The sequence below is a fragment of the Choloepus didactylus genome, chromosome X (genome assembly GCF_015220235.1).
Source record: "Choloepus didactylus isolate mChoDid1 chromosome X, mChoDid1.pri, whole genome shotgun sequence".
NCBI classification, from domain to species: Eukaryota; Metazoa; Chordata; class Mammalia; order Pilosa; family Megalonychidae; genus Choloepus; species Choloepus didactylus.
In genome coordinates, this window is record NC_051334.1 from 50,660,521 (window position 1) to 50,677,787 (window position 17,267).

A 17,267-nucleotide genomic window follows, 5' to 3' on the forward strand; every position below is an offset into this window, starting at 1 on the left:
AGTCCTGTATGACCTTGGGCATACAAGAGTTTAACAATGGAAACTATATGGTTGTTGTACTGACTAAACAAGATAATCATTGTGATGCACTTAGCACCAGGCCCCACAAATGGTTCATTTTACCTCCTACACATCTCTGGAATCCACTCGCTTCTCACCATTTCCTCTGCCACCTCCCTTAGCTAAGGCCACCATCGTTTCTGCCAATTTTAGCATCTTCCATCTCTTCCCCCTCCCTTCTGTTTTCAGCACAGCCATCAGGGCGTCTATTTAAAATGGAAAGTTAACTATGACACTACTCTGCTCAAATCCCTCCCATGGCTCCCCACTTGCTTTCGGGAAAAATCCCACAACTTGGGGCCTGGATTTCAAGGCTCTGCATGATCTGGACCCAGGTGACCTCTCCCACTTCATCCTTCAACATCCCACCTTTCACTCTCTATGCCCTGCCTATGACTTGCTGTTCCCACCATACACCAACCCAACCACTTCAAGCCTTTGTTCTTGTTATGGACAGCAGGGCCAAAATTCCAGCTCATATCTCAAGGTCTAGTATAAAGCTCTATTCTGTGTTCTAGCCTCCAATTCTGGCTCCATCCCCCCCCAAATTTCAGACCTGGCTCTATTGACCCAAATCATGCAAATGAGAAGCCCCTGCTCTGATAGCTGGAAGGAGAACCTAGGGCCAACCCTCCTCAGTGGGGTCCCTTCCTGTGCCACTCCCAATGTTGCCTCCAATTTTTTTGGTGTGGAGCAGACTACCACTTTGGACAAACCCTGTCACATCTCTAAGTCAGCTCAGTTTGTTCTGAGGGAAACCCAGCAGTGTCAAGCATACAGTAAGTGCCCGAAAAATCTTCACAGGATGAATGAGACTCCAAAGATTGGGCAGTGACCAAAGGCAGGACAGGAAGCAGAAATCTGGGATCTATGTGGGAGGAGAGTGGACTACTTTTAGGTGGTCTCAGGAAAGCCAGGTGGGCCCTGAGTATCTGCCTTTGTGCTGGGCTCCCAGCCCTTTGCTTCTACCAACGGGTTTAGGTTTTCTACTCTTTCTCAGGCAGAACATGGGAGTTGGGATACAGGGTGATCCCAGTTCAGCCTCCCTGAAATTCCTGGTGCTTGCCAGAGAAACTCTCTGGCCAAGACGCATCACAGGCAGGTCAAATTCAACCTCTAGGCCTTTCCACTGGCAGGACTCTCTTCTGGGTTTCCTTATCCTTTCCTTCCCATGCATCTGTACCTTCCCAGTCTGACCTGACTGACCCCTGTGGAATCTCTGATTCCCACCCCCCTCCTCCAAGTCCCCTCTATATCCTCTTTCTCCCCTTTCCTCTAACTCTGTCCAGTCCCCACTGCCACCACCACCACCTCTGCTCTGTCTCCAGCTTTTTTTGGCCTCTGTCTCTTCCCTCTCCTCCTCCCCCCTTCCCTGACGCTGAATAATCAGGCCTGGCTGTCCTGGTTTCTGGAAATACCCTACGTGTGGGCAGTGGCTCAGGGTTGGAACAGGGGATGGATGGATGGATGCATGCGTGCATGCATGGATGGATGCATGGATGGATAGGGGCTGCTGCACAACCCCAAGCTCTCAGTGCAAAAGATACTAAAAACAGGGGTGGTCCAAGCCTGTCTTCCTCTGGGGAGAGGAGGGCAGGAGGTTTATTGAGCAGCAGTGGAGGAAGAGCCAGCATTCAGAGGGCGTGGACACAGGCCATCTCATCTCCCAGGTCCTCCTCATCAAATTGGGAGAGGATGGACTCCTTGTTGCTACAGAGTGAGCTGGCTCCCTGTGCCAGCAGGTCACTGGCAGCACTGTCCATCTCGTCCAGCATCAGGCAGCATGCATCTGCTATTTCCTGCTTGGTCAGGGCCATGAAGTGCGGGTCTTGGGCAAAGAGGCCCAGCCCCACAGAGATGAGCACCTGGGGGGCACAAATGGGATCAATATTGACAGAGGGGACCACATGGAATCAAAGCAGTGTGTACAGAGGGGTCAATGTGGATAACTGGTGCACCCCTCAGGGCATGCAGGGAAATCAGTGGGGATAGAGGTGCACACATCCGGCTGAGCAGAGGTCTCAGAGCAATGGGCTACCAAAGTGCCCAACACAGAAACTGGAGACCCCCTTTTCCCTCCTCCCCAAGCCCCCACCCCCTCCCCTTCTCCCCCATCCTTCTGACCCACGTCCCCTCTGGAATCACAGCCTCCACCAGGCTGTCAGCGCTGCCTCTCTTGCCATGGCTGGGGTCTGAGTGGGTTCCAGGCATGTGCAGGTGGGTGAAGGTGCACAGCGGACCCCCGGATTTGCTGAGGTGCTCCTCCCCTGCTGCACCCTCTTCCACCAAAAACAGTGGGGCATACAGGAGCCGACGCCACTGAGGAGGAGTTGCCCAGGAACCCTGAGCCAAAATAAAACACCAGAGGGCAGTGATTGATGGGTGGGGTGTGAGGGTTTAGTGCTCACCCCTGCGCCTACCCCTGACCTCACAACCGGAATCACACGGAAAGGGTGTAAATCAGACTTGGGGTTATAGAAGCGCATAGAATGCCTGGGTTCAAATCTCAGCTCTGCCACTCATCTGTAAACTGAGAGTTACCAATAGTAGCCGCTTCACAGCTAGAGTGAGCATTACGAGGATTCATACCTGTCCAGTTCTTGAGAAAGGCCTGGCAAATAGTGTATTTGATAAATAAAGTCAGCCCAGGCTGCCCCCACACCTCCAGACCCCAGCACTCCCTCCCCCCACCTCACCTGCACCCTGCTGGGCCCTGAGTTTCGCCCACGGTGATAGGTGCCCAGGATGGGTAAATCCTCACATCTGCCCTGGCGTCTCAGACACTGGATGATAAAGGAGGACTTCCAACCTTGGGGGTGGGTGAGGCATCGGGAGCAAAGAGAGATGTCAAGGCCTTCCCAGTGGCCTGCTCTGCTGGCCTTGGGGAGCTCCTAGGACCCACCCTTGCCCTCACCTGCAGGCGTGGATGGCAGCAGACGGCGGCGTGGGGCATGGTGCCCATTCATGTATCTCTGGGATCTATGAGGCGGCAAAAGGGCGAGGCGCGGGGGGGTCCCAGCCTGTTCATCTAGGTAGGAGAGCCTGTGTGGGAGGGAGGGCTGCGGGTGAGGTTCAGTCTTGGCCCATCAATCCTGCCCTCCTATCCATGGCTCATGGACTCCGGCAACATGTCTTGGCCTGAGGGTGGGTTGGGAACATCCTCTTCCTCTTCCTGCTTGTCATGTTCTTTGGTTCTGAGAACTTCCTTCTTCAGGGATGGTGAAAATGCAAACCTCCGAGCTTCTCCTGGAGAAAGTGAGGCAGGAGGCGGGGCAAGATGGCAGACTGGTGAGCTGTATGTTTTTAGTTACTCCACCAGGAAAGTAGGTAGAAAACCAGGAACTGCGTGGACTGGACACCACAGAGCAATCTGACTTTGGGCATACTTCATACAACACTCATGAAAACGTGGAACTGCTGAGATCAGCGAAATCTGTAAGTTTTTCTGGCCAGGGGACCCGCACCCCTCCCTGCCAGGCTCAGTCCCGGGGGAGGAGGGGCTGTCAGCTCCGAGAAGGAGAAGGGAGAACTGCAGTGGCAGCCCTTATCGGAAACTCATTCTACTGATCCAAACTCCAACCATAGATAGACTGAGACCAGACACCAGACAATCTGAGAGCAGCCAGCCCAGCAGAGAGGAGACAGGCATAGAAAAAAAAACAACACAAAAAACTCCAAAATAAAAGCGGAGGATTTTTGGAGTTCTGGTGAACATAGAAAGGGGAAGGGCCCTGAGGCGCATATGCAAATCCCAAAGAAAAGCTGATCTCTCTGCCCTGTGGACCTTTCCTTAATGGCCCTGGTTGCTTTGTCTCTTAGCATTTCAATAACCCATTAGATCTCTAAGGAGGGCCCTTTTTTTTTTAAATCCTTTTTCCTTTTTCTAAAACAATTACTCTAAGAAGTCCAATACAGAAAGCTTCAAAGACTTGCAATTTGGGCAGGTCAAGTCAAGAGCAGAACTAGGAGAGATCTGAGACAAAAGGCAATAATCCAGTGGCTGAGAAAATTCACTAAACACCACAACTTCCCAAGAAAAGGGGGGTGTCCGCTCACAGCCATCATCCTGGTGGACAGGAAACACTCCTGCCCATCGCCAGCCCCATAGCCCAGAACTACCCCAGACAATCCAGTGTGATGGAAGTGCTTCAAATAACAGGCACACACCACAAAACTGGGCGTGGACATTAGCCTTCCCTGCAACCTCAGCTGATTGTCCCAGAGTTGGGAAGGTGGAGTAGTGTGAATTAACAAAACCCCATTCAGCCATCATTTCAGCAGACTGGGAGCCTCCCTACACAGCCCAGCAGCCCAGAACTGCCCTGGGGGGACGGCACTCACCTGTGACATAGCACAGTCATCCCTCAACAGAGGACCCGGGGTGCACGGCCTGGAAGAGGGGCCCACTTGCAAGTCTCAGGAGCCATACGCCAATACCAAGGACTTGTGGGTCAGTGGCAGAGACAAACTGTGGCAGGACTGAACTGAAGGATTAGACTATTGCAGCAGCTTTAAAACTCTAGGATCACCGGGGAGATTTGATTGTTAGAGCCACCCCCCACTCCCTGACTGCCCAGAAACACGCCCCATATACAGGGCAGGCAACACCAACTATACACGCAAGCTTGGTACACCAATTGGACCCCACAAGACTCACTCCCCCACTCACCAAAAAGGCTAAGCAGGGGAGAACTGGCTTGTGGAGAACAGGTGGCTCGTGGACACCAACTGCTGGTTAGTTAGAGAAAGTGTACTCCACGAACAGGTAGATCTGATAAATTAGAGATAAGGACTTCAATTGGTCTACAAATCCTAAAAGAACCCTATCAAGTTCAGCAAATGCCACGAGGCCAAAAACAACAGAAAATTATAAGGCATATGAAAAAACCAGACGATATGGATAACCCAAGCCCAAGCACCCAAATCAAAAGACCAGAAGAGACACAGCACCTAGAGCAGCTACTCAAAGAACTAAAGATGAACAATGAGACCACAGTACGGGAGACAAAGGAAATCAAGAAGACCCTAGAAGAGCATAAAGAAGACATTGCAAGACTAAATAAAAAAATGGATGATCTGATGGAAATTAAAGAAACTGTTGACCAAATTAAAAAGATTCTGGACACTCATAGTACAAGACTAGAGGAAGTTGAACAATGAATCAGTGACCTGGAAGATGACAGAATGGAAAATGAAAGCATAAAAGAAAGAATGGGGAAAAAATTGAAAAAATTGAAATGGACCTCAGGGATATGATAGATAATATGAAACATCCAAATATAAGACTCATTCGTGTCCCAGAAGGGGAAGAAAAGGGTAAAGGTCTAGGAAGAGTATTCAACGAAACTGTTGGGGAAAATTTCCCAAATCTTCTAAACAACATAAATACACAAATTATAAATGCTCAGTGAACCCCAAGTAGAATAAATCCAAATAAACCCACTCCGAGACATATACTGATCACACTGTCAAACACAGAAGAGAAGGAGCAAGTTCTGAAAGCAGCAAGAGAAAAGCAATTCACCACATACAAAGGAAACAGCAGAAGACTAAGTAGTGACTACTCAGCAGCCACCATGGAGGCGAGAAGTCAGTGGCACGATATATTTAAAATTCTGAGTGAGAAAAATTTCCAGCCAAGAATACTTTATCCAGCAAAGCTCTCCTTCAAATTTGAGGGAGAGCTTAAATTTTTCACAGACAAACAAATTCTGAGAGAATTTGCTAACAAGAGACCTGTCCTACTGGAGATACTAAAGGGAGCCCTACAGACAGAGAAACAAAGACAGGACAGAGAGACTTGGAGAAAGGTTCAGTACTAAAGAGATTCGGTATGGGTACAATAACGGATATTAATAGACACAGGGGAAAAATATGACAAACATAAACCAAAGGATAAGATGGCCGATTCAAGAAATGTCTTCACGGTTATAACATTGAATGTAAATGGATTAACTCCCCAATTAAAAGATATAGATTCGCAGAATGGATCAAAAAAAATGAACCATCAATATGTTGCATACAAGAGACTCATCTTAGACACAGGGACACAAAGAAACTGAAAGTGAAAGGATGGAAAAAAATATTTCATGCAAGCTACAGCCAAAAGAAAGCAGGTGTAGCAATATTAATCTCAGATAAAATAGACTTCAAATGCAGGGATGTTTTGAGAGACAAAGAAGGCCACTACATACTAATAAAAGGGGCAATTCAGCAAGAAGAAACAACAATCGTAAATGTCTATGCACCCAATCAAGGTGCCACAAAATACATGAGAGAAACACTGGCAAAACTAAAGGAAGCAATTGATGTTTCCACAATAATTGTGGGAGATTTCAACACATCACTCTCTCCTATAGATAGATCAACCAGACAGAAGACCAATAAGGAAATTGAAAACCTAAACAATCTGATAAAGGAATTAGATTTAACAGACATATACAGGACATTACATCCCAAATCACCAGGATACACATACTTTTCTAGTGCTCATGGAACTTTCTCCAGAATAGATCATATGCTAGGACATAAAACAAGCCTCAGTAAATTTAAAAAGATTGAAATTATTCAAAGCACATTCTCTGACCACAATGGAATACAATTAGAAGTCAATAACCATCAGAGACTTAGAAAATTCACAAATACCTGGAGGTTAAACAACACACTCCTAAACAATCAGTGGGTTAAAGAAGAAATAGAAGAGAAATTGCTAAATATATAGAGACGAATGAAAATGAGAACACAACATACCAAAACCTATGGGATGCAGCAAAAGCAGTGCTGAGGGGGAAATTTATAGCACTAAACACATATATTAAAAAGGAAGAAACAGCCAAAATCAAAGAACTAATGGATCAACTGAAGAAGCTAGAAAATGAACAGCAAACCAATCCTAAACCAAGTACAAGAAAAGAAATAACAAGGATTAAAGCAGAAATAAATGAGATAGAGAACAAAAAAACAATAGAGAGGATAAATATCACCAAAAGTTGGTTCTTTGAGAAGATCAACAAGATTGACAAGCCCCTAGCTAGACTGACAAAATCAGAGAGAGAGAAGACCCGTATAAACAAAATAATGAATGAAAAAGGTGACATAACTGCAGATCCTGAAGAAATTAAAAAAAATTATAAGAGCATACTATGAACAACTGTAGGCAAGAAACTGGATAATGTAGAGGAAATGGACAATTTCCTGGAAACATATGAACAACCTAGATGGACCAGAGAAGAAATAGAAGACCTCAACCAACCCATCACAAGCAGAGATCCAATCAGTCATCAAAAATCTTCCCACAAATAAATGCCCAGGACCAGATGGCTTCACAGGGGAATTCTACCAAACTTTCCAGAAAGAACTGACACCAATCTTACTCAAACTCTTTCAAAACATTGAAGAAAATGGAACACTACCTAACTCATTTTATGAAGCTAACATCAATCTAATACCAAAACCAGGCAAAGATGCTACAAAAAAGGAAAACTACCAGCCAAAATACTTGCAAATCGAATCGAAAGACACATTAAAAAAATCATACACCATGACCAAGTGGGGTTTATTCCAGGCATTCAAGGATGGTTCAACATAAGAAAATCAATCAATGTATTACAACACATTAACAAGTCAAAAGGGAAAAATCAATTGATCATCTCAATAGATGCTGAAAAAGCATTTGACAAAATCCAACATCCGTTTTTGATAAAAACACTTCAAAAGGTAGGAATTGAAGGAAACTTCCTCAACATGATAAAGAGCATATATGAAAAACCCACAGCCAGCAGAGTACAATCGAGAGAGACTGAAAGCCTTCCCTCTAAGATCAGGAACAAGACAAGGATGCCCGCTGTCACCACTGTTGTTCAACATTGTGCTGGAAGTGCTAGCCAGGGCAATCTGGCAAGACAAAGAAATAAAAGGCATCCAAATTGGAAAAGAAGAAGTAAAACTGTCATTGTTTGCAGATGATATGATCTTATATCTAGAAAACCCTGAGAAATCGACGATACAGCTACTAGAGCTAATAAACAAATTTAGCAAAGTAGCAGGATACAAGATTAATGCACATAAGTCAGTAACGTTTCTATATGCTAGAAATGAACAAACTGAAGAGACACTCAAGAAAAAGATACCATTTTCAATAGCAACTAAAAAAATCAAGTACCTAGGAATAAACTTAACCAAAGATGTAAAAGACCTATAGAAAGAAAACTACATAACTCTACTAAAAGAAATAGAAGGGGACCTTAAAAGATGGAAAAATATTCCATGTTCATGGATAGGAAGGCTAAATGTCATTAAGATGTCAATTCTACCCAGACTCATCTACAGATTCAATGCAATCCCAATCAAAATTCCAAAACCTACTTTGCAGACTTGGAAAAGCTAGTTATCAAATTTATTTGGAAAGGGAAGATGCCTCGAATTGCTAAAGACACTCTAAAAAAGAAAAACGAAGTGGGAGGACTTACACTCCCTGACTTTGAAGCTTATTATAAAGCCACAGTTGCCAAAACAGCATGGTACTGGCACAAAGATAGACATATAGATCAATGGAATCGAATTGAGAATTCAGAGATAGACCCTCAGATCTATGGCTGACTGATCTTTGATAAGGCCCCCAAAGTCACTGAACTGAGCCATAATGGTCTTTTCAACAAATGGGGCTGGGAGAGTTGGATATCCATATCCAAAAGAATGAAAGAGGACCCCTACCTCACCCCCTACACAAAAATTAACTCAAAATGGACCAAAGATCTCAATATAAAAGAAAGTACCATAAAACTCCTAGAAGATAATGTAGGAAAACATCTTCAAGACCTTGTATTAGGCGGCCACTTCCTAGACTTTACACCCAAAGCACAAGCAACAAAAGAGAAAATAGATAAATGGGAACTCCTCAAGCTTAGAAGTTTCTGCACCTCAAAGGAATTTCTCAAAAAGGTAAAGAGGCAGCCAACTCAATGGGAAAAAATTTTTGGAAACCATGTATCTGACAAAAGACTGATATCCTGCATATATAAAGAAATCCTACAACTCAATGACAATAGTACAGACGGCCCAATTGTAAAATGGGCAAAAGATATGAAAAGACAGTTCTCTGAAGAGGAAATACAAATGGCCAAGAAACACATGATACAATGTTCAGCTTCACTTGCTATTAGAGAGATGCAAATTAAGACCACAATGAGATACCATCTAACACCGGTTAGAATGGCTGCCATTAAACAAACAGGAAACTACAAATGCTGGAGGGGATGTGGAGAAATTGGAACTCTTATTCATTGTTGGTGGGACTGTATAATGGTTCAGCCACTCTGGAAGTCAGTCTGGCAGTTCCTTAGAAAACTAGATATAGAGCTACCATTCGATCCAGCGATTGCACTTCTTGGTATATACCCGGAAGATCGGAAAGCAGTGACACGAACAGATATCTGCACGCCAATGTTCATAGCAGCATTATTCACAATTGCCAAGAGATGGAAACAACCCAAATGTCCTTCAACAGATGAGTGGATAAATAAAATGTGGTATATGCACACGATGGAATACTACGCGGCAGTAAGAAGGAACGATCTGGTGAAACATATGACAACATGGATGAACCTTGAAGACATAATGCTGAGCGAAATAAGCCAGGCACAAAAAGAGAAATATCATATGCTACCACTAATGTGAACTTTGTAAAATGTAAAACGAATGGTTTCTAATGTAGAATGTAGGTGAACTAGCAGTAGAGAGCAATTAAGGAAGGGGGAACAATAATCCAAGAAGAACAGATAAGCTATTTAACGTTCTGGGGTTGCCCGGAAATGACTATGGTCTGTTGGTTTCTGATGGATATGGTGGGAGCAAGTTCACAGAAATGTTGCTATATTATGTAACTTTCTTGGGGTGGAGTGGGAACATGTTGGAAGTTAAGCAGTTATCTTAGGTTAGTTGTCTTTTTCTTACTCCCTTGTTATGGTCTCTTTGAAATGTTCTTTTATTGTATGTTTGTTTTCTTTTTAACTTTTTTTTTCATACAGTTGATTTAAAAAAGAAGGGAAAGTTAAAAAGAAAAAAAAAAAAAGAAAAACAAGGAAAAAAAAAGATGTAGTGCCCCCTTGAGGAACCTGTGGAGAATGCAGGGGTATTCGCCTACCCCACCTCCATGGTTGCTAACATGACCACAGACATAGGGGACTGGTGGTTTGATGGGTTGAGCCCTCTACCATAAGTTTTACCCTTGGGGGGGCGGTTGCTGCAAAGGAGAGGCTAGGCCTCCCTATATTTGTGCCTGGGAGTCTCCTCCTGAATGCCTCTTTGTTGCTCAGATGTGGCCCTCTCTCTCTGGCTAAGCCAACTTGAAAGGTGAAATCACTGCCCTCCCCCCTACGTGGGATCAGACACCCAAGGGAGTGAATCTCCCTGTCAACGTGGAATATGACTCCCGGGGAGGAATGTAGACCCGGCATCGTAGGACGGAGAACATCTTCTTGACCGAAAGGGGGATGTGGAGGGAGATGAAATAAGCTTCAGTGGCAGAGAGATTCCAAAACGAGCCGAGAGATCACTCTGGTGGGCACTCTTACGCACACTTTAGACAACCCTTTTTAGGTTCTGGAGAATTGGGGTAGCTGGTGGTGGAAGCCTGAAGCTATCGGGCTACAACCCAGAACCCATGAATTTCGAAGACAGTTGTATAAAAATGTGGCTTGTGATGGGTGGCAGTGGGATTGGGAAGGCCATGGGGACCAAACTCCACTTTGTCTAGTTTGTGGATGGATGTGTAGAAAAGTAGGGGAAGCAAACAAACAGACAAAGGTACCCAGTGTTCTTTTTTACTTCAATTGCTCTTTTTCACTCTAATTATTATTCTTGTTATTTTTGTGTGTGTGCTAATGAAGGTGTCAGGGATTGATTTAGGTGATGAATGTACAACTATGTAATGGTACTGTAAACAATCGAAAGTACAATTTGTTTTGTATGACTGCGTGGTATGTGAATATATCTCAATAAAATGATGATTAAAAAAAAAAATAAAAAATAAAAAATAAAAATGTGCCAAGGATTTGAATAGACCTTTCTCCAAAGAAGAACTATAAATGACCAATAAGCACATGAGAAGATGAGCAATATCATTAGTCATTAGGGAAATGCAAATGGAAACCACAATGAGATACCACTTCTTAACCAGTAGGATGACTTCAATAAAAAAGAAAGACAACAGGAAAAAAAAAAAAAAAGAAAAAAAAGAAAAGTAGGGGAAGGAAACAAACAGACAAAGGTACCCAGTGTTCTTTTTTGCTTCAATTGCTCTTTTTCACTCTAATTGTTATTCTTGTTATTTTTGTGTGTGTGCTAATGAAGGTGTCAGGGATTGATTTAGGTGATGAATGTACAACTTTGTAATGGTACTGTAAACAATTGAAAGTACAATTTGTTTTGTGTGGCTGCGTGGTATGTGAATATATCTCAATAAAATGATGATAAAAAAAAAGAAGGGAAAGTTAAAAAAAAAAAAAAGAAAAAGTAAAACAAGGGATAAAAAAAAGATGCAGTGCCCCCTTGAGGAGCCTGTAGAGAATGCAGGGGTATTCACCTACCCCACCTCCATGGTTGCTAACATGACCACAGACATGGGGGACTGGTGGTTTGATGGGTTGAGCCCTCTACCATAGGTTTTACCCTTGGGAAGACGGTTGCTGCAAAGGAGAGGCTAGGCCTCCCTATGGTTGTGCCTAAGAGCCTCCTCCCGAATGCCTCTTTGTTGCTCAGATGTGGCCCTCTCTCTCTGGCTAAGCCAACTTGAAAGGTGAAATCACTGCCCTCCCCTCTACGTGGGATCAGACACCCAGGGGAGTGAATCTCCCTGGCAACGTGGAATATGACTCCCAGGGAGGAATGTAGACCTGGCATCGTGGGACGGAGAACATCTTCTTGACCAAAAGGGGGATGTGAAAGGAAATGAAATAAGCTTCAGTGGCAGAGAGATTCCAAAAGGAGCCGAGAGGTCACTCTGGTGGGCATTCTTATGCACAATTTAGACAACCCTCATTAGGTTCTAAAGAATTGGGGTAGCTGGTGGTGGATACCTGAAACTATCAAACTACAACCCAGAACCCATGAATCTCGAAGACAGTTGTATAAAAATGTAGCTTACGAGGGGTGACAATGGGATTGGGAAAGCCATAAGGACCACACTCCACTTTGTCTGGTTTATGGATGGATGAGTAGAAAAATAGGGGAAGGAAACAAACAGACAAAGGTACCCAGTGTTCTTTTTTACTTCAATTGCTCTTTTTCACTCTAATTATTATTCTTGTTATTTTTGTGTGTGTGCTAATGAAGGTGTTAGGGATTGATTTGGGTGATGAATGTACCACTATGTAATGGTACTGTAAAGAATCGAAAGTACGATTTGTTTTGTATGACTGCGTGGTATGTGAATATATCTCAATAAAATGAAGATTTAAAAAAAAAGAAAAAAAACGAGCTGAGAGGTCACTCTGGTGGGCACTCTTACGCACACTTTAGACAACCCTTTTTAGGTTCTAATGTATTCGGGTAGCTGGTGGTGGATACCTGAAACTATCAAACTACAATCCAGAAGCCATGAATCTCGAAGACAATTGTATAAAAATGTAGCTTATGAGGGGTGACAATGGGATTGGGAAAGCCATAAGGAACACACTCCACTTTGTCTAGTTTATGGATGGATGAGTAGAAAAATAGGGGAAGGAAACAAACAGACAAAGGTACCCAGTGTTCTTTTTTACTTCAATTGCTCTTTTTCACTCTAATTATTATTCTTGTTATTTTTGTGTGTGTGCTAATGAAGGTGTCAGGGATTGATTTGTGTGATGAATGTACCACTATGTAATGGTACTGTGAACAATCGAATGTACGATTTGTTTTGTATGACTGCGTGGTATGTGAATATATCTCAATAAAATGAAGATAAAAAAAAAAGTGAGGCATATTAGGCAGACCAGATTCCGCCCCTCCCCCTCAAATATTTGTCCCTGGGCCCCTGGGTCCCTCTTGTCCCATGCCCCATCCCCTAGAGAAACACTGGACTTTTTTTTTCACTTTCCAATCTTTTTATTTAAGTGCTTATCTGAATGAATAGTTGAGATTATTGGATAAATATAACTTTGTAGCCTGTTTTTCTTTTACACTTAACCATTGTAACAAAAGTTTCTTTCCCTGTTTTGGTAAAAATGTATCATGTCATTGTAAGAGCTATGTGATTGTAATACAGTTTAACATTCACTTATTCTTAGATGCCTTTTACCCCTTTTAAAAATTATAAATAATATTGCCATTAAATAATTGTGCATAAAAATCTTTTTTATTTTCTTAGAGTAAATTCCCAGTAGCTGAGTGAGGGATTTGGAGAGTAGAAATATTTTTGATGGTGTTTACGTATATGATGGGATTGTTTTCCAATAATTATGTTAATAAAAATAATAACCATTAACATTTATTGAGCTCTTAGTAGATGCCAGGCTCTATGACAAGTCTTTCAAATGTATTATTCATAAATTCTTTGCAACAGCCGTGGGTGGTGGGGACTATGATTAGGCTTGTTCTACTGCTGGAGAAACTGAAGCCCACAGAGATTTCATGACTTGCCTACATCAAGCAGTTGATAAAAGGCAGAGCCAACATTTAAACCCAGGGAATTTTTCCCCTCCACAACCCAAACTTTGACAACCACTAAGCCGTGCTGCTCTATGTCGCTGTTTTTCATGATCTCAGTTTTCATTCTTAGACACCTGTTTGGTTTTTAACAGATGTTTTTGTCTCAGAAGAACCCCAAGTTTTAAAGCAATCAAAATTAGCCAGTTGAAGAGACAGCTTGCCAGCTCAAGAACTGGGAAGGTAGAGGGGAGGCGGGGGAGGAGGAACAGGCTATAAAAGCTTAGCACTTGACCTGCAGTACTTCATCTCATCCTTTCATTATCCCTGTGAGGTAAGTTTTAGCATCTCCCTTTTCCAGTTGAGGAATCTGAAGGTCATAGAAATTGAGTAGCCAGGGTCACTTAGTAAGGCAGAGCCAGGATTTGAACTTAAAATCCTGTTAGTTCCACATCATGTGCTTTTTGCATTAAACCATGTTGCCTTTCTCATATGAATCTCTTATTCCCTTCTATTCCCACGTGAGCCCTTGGATCCCCTCCATCCTTTCCAAACTACCCCCTCCCAGGCCTTCTACGCCTTCCTCCTGTGCCCCCTGGATGACCCCAACACAGTGTCTAGTCCCTGCCTTACCCCCCACAAATTCCCTCCTTACCCTTGACAATACCTATGGGTGTGGGATCCAGACTGGGGCACACTGGACTGCTTGGAGTCATCACTGGGTGCATGGGAGAGCGAGTCTAGGAGTCTGTCCCCAACAGCCAGAGACACAGAAACCATGGAGCTCTGGTGAGATGGGGGCTGGGAGTCCATAGGGGCCTGTGGTAGGTGAACAGGACTGAGTATTGTATCTATGTTATATCTAAGTCCCTTGGTCATAAAGTGTCCCTCCCTCCTCACTGGTCCATGAGCTACCCCAGGGCAGAATCTGGGTCTTCTCCTCCAACAGCAGATGGTAGGTACCAAATGAATATTTTTCTATTGCACAGGGGCCTTCTTGGGGGACTCTTCCCTAAGGGCAATGTCAAAGTCACTCAAGAGCCCAAGGGGGTATTTTACAGTCAAGAGTTCCTGGGGAAGTGAGAACTTGCTGCCTTCACTTTGCACATTTCTGGGTCCTTCTCATCTTCCTCCTCCTCTCCCTCCTGCACCTCTTCCTCCTTCTCTTCATCTGTGTCATGGGTGAGGGCCTGCCGAATCTCAGGACCCAAGTTTTGTAAGCTCCTCAGACCAGCCTGTGGGGGTGGCAAGATAGGGAAGCAGGCCAGTTCAGGGTCTAAATTCCCCCTCCATGAGCCTGCTTTCCATTCAGGATTGTAGGGAGAGGGAAGGAACCCCTAGGCCACCCCTGTGAGTCCTGGAACCTCAGTTTCCTCATCTGTGACATGGGTTGCATGAGATAAAGAGGGAGGTAAGCCCATACGCAGTGTTTCCAAATCCCTCCACCCATGCCAGGCCCTGCCTTGAAGACCTGAAGGGCAGAGGAGGTGCTTGGGGGCACCTCAGTCCCCAGTAGCCCCTTTACTTTCCTCTGCCGGAATTTGCAGAAATAGTCCTGGATCAGAAATGTGGCGTAGAATTTGCCCACGGTGACCTCCTCCTCTGGGGATGAGGGAGAGGAGGTAAGGTTACACAAGGGTCCCCTACCCACCAGCATAGACTAACCCCCCTCCCTGCCCCTATCTAGTGCTGGCTTTGTTGTGGTAAGCAGTCATCTGACATTCATGGGGGCAGGACAAGGAATTGGGGTGGGGCTATCTCACCATTGGGAGGAGGGATGACCTCATCTAGCAGCTTCTGCTTCATCCGCTTCCAGATTTTTTTAATGACAATCCGCAGCTCCTGGTTGGCTTGTTCCAGATTCCCTGCATTGGGGGAGCATGTGGGGCATTAAGCAAGAGGAAGAACCCTTCACAGCTGCCCCTTCACTGTTGGAGGGGGGCTTCACAAGCTTCCACGTCAATCACACACCATTCCCCCAGAGGGCAGGTGGGAGAACAGGCCTGGAGAGGTCAAAGTCACCCTTTTTGAGGTTCAGAGTGATGGGTGGGCCCAGTGCTCAATGAATTTGCTCCCCACACCATCCCCAGGAACCTCCATTCCTGCCCCACCACCTCACACCTTCTGTCTTTATCTTCAGTGATGTCCAAACCAGGGCAAAGAGTGTGGCATTGAATGTCACCTTCCCATCTGAGTTGAGGGGCGTGTTCATTGCCACAAGTCTCTGCAGACACCAGGGACATGGGACCCATTCTGGGCAAATGCTGGATACGTAGGCAATGAGAGCTCAGGGGCAGAGACATTTGTGTGCTATAAAACACCCTCTCCCCAACCAAAGCAGGGTTCCTGCCCACCCTGCCATGTGGCAGGCAGCTCTCTTGGGTGGCCTGAGGGATGGGCAGGTGCACAGACCTTGCAGGCCACATGGTGTGGGCACAGCTTTCCAAATCCCAGTGGGGGCAGGATGCATCTCAGCAAGGCAACCACATCCAGGTGCTTGATGCGGCCCCTGGGGCAGATGGGGAGGGAGTAGGGGGGCACCCCTGGATTGGTGATAATCCCTCTAACGCTTTTCCAAAGCCCAACCAGCTCATCACGACCTCCCCCGGTCCCTCAGCCCAGATCCTGCTAGGCAAGACCTAGAGGGCAGTTGGGGAGGGCAGAGTACAGGGACAGTGGAAACCTTGGAGAATCCATTGGTAGGGTAATGGGGAGCAAAGGTCAGAGGTTCGGGGGCTGGGGGAATGTGTGGGGCAGTATATTGCCCCCCTCACTAGGATCCCAGGTCAGGGATTAGAGGGCATACTTGCCCCCAGGATCATATTCAGACCAGATCCTCTTGAATTCATCCAGGTGATGAGGGCCCAGGATGGACCAATCTCTGGTTAGATAATCAAAGTTGTCCATGATTACAGCCACAAAGAGAATTATAATCTGTGGGCCAGTTAGCAAAGGGGATTAGGAGCAGAGTCTTGGGAGGTTGGTGGGAGACTGGGTTGAGCTTATACTGGGTCACTGGGTTTGAGTCTCTGGGTTGACCTTGTCATCAGGCCCAGACCTCCCACCCTCCCTGAAGATCTAAGCTCCCTGCCTCATTTGGACACCCCCAGGACCCCTCAGAGCCAGCCCCCATGGCAGTGGTGGTAGTTGTCAGGAAATGATCCTCACCAGGAAGGCACAGAGCATGAAGAAGCTGATAAAATAGGCAATGGCAAAATTGCTCCCACAGGTAAACTCCTCACTGGGGCCAAAGTCAGACTCAGGGTCACACCGATTCCTGGGAAGGCTGGCGAGCATTATCTCTTGCCATGCCTCACCAGTGGCATACCTGAGGGTCACACAGGGGTGGTGTCCTGGAGGGGAGGTTATGCAGTCATGGCAAGTGGGGTTGTTGGGGGCTGGGGTGGGGGGGAGCAAGGAGATCATCCACTTCTCACCAGGGGATACATCTGGCACATCTAGCATTTCAATATTTTAACAGCTGATGTGGCCACGTTGATGACAGTAATGTTTGAATTTTACCAATGGGGCACTGAGGCCTAAGATAAGGCTGCATCTTACAGCCAGGAAAGGGAGAACTGAGG

General features: G+C 45.2%; 1 protein-coding gene across 1 annotated transcript in view; it reads right to left on the reverse strand.

Moving 5' to 3' along the window:
• Window positions 1-1,694: 1,694 nt before the first annotated feature.
• The window catches only part of LOC119522593 (voltage-dependent L-type calcium channel subunit alpha-1F-like), a 35,411-nt gene continuing 19,838 nt past the window's right edge, over window positions 1,695-17,267 (reverse strand). The window contains 14 exon segments of the mRNA XM_037821018.1: window positions 1,695-1,925; window positions 2,206-2,403; window positions 2,757-2,869; window positions 2,975-3,102; window positions 3,189-3,254; window positions 3,256-3,306; window positions 14,351-14,502; window positions 14,784-14,918; window positions 15,155-15,285; window positions 15,447-15,548; window positions 15,805-15,907; window positions 16,096-16,192; window positions 16,490-16,617; window positions 16,852-17,011. Of these exon segments, the coding sequence (XP_037676946.1) occupies window positions 1,695-1,925; window positions 2,206-2,403; window positions 2,757-2,869; window positions 2,975-3,102; window positions 3,189-3,254; window positions 3,256-3,306; window positions 14,351-14,502; window positions 14,784-14,918; window positions 15,155-15,285; window positions 15,447-15,548; window positions 15,805-15,907; window positions 16,096-16,192; window positions 16,490-16,617; window positions 16,852-17,011 (1,795 nt within the window).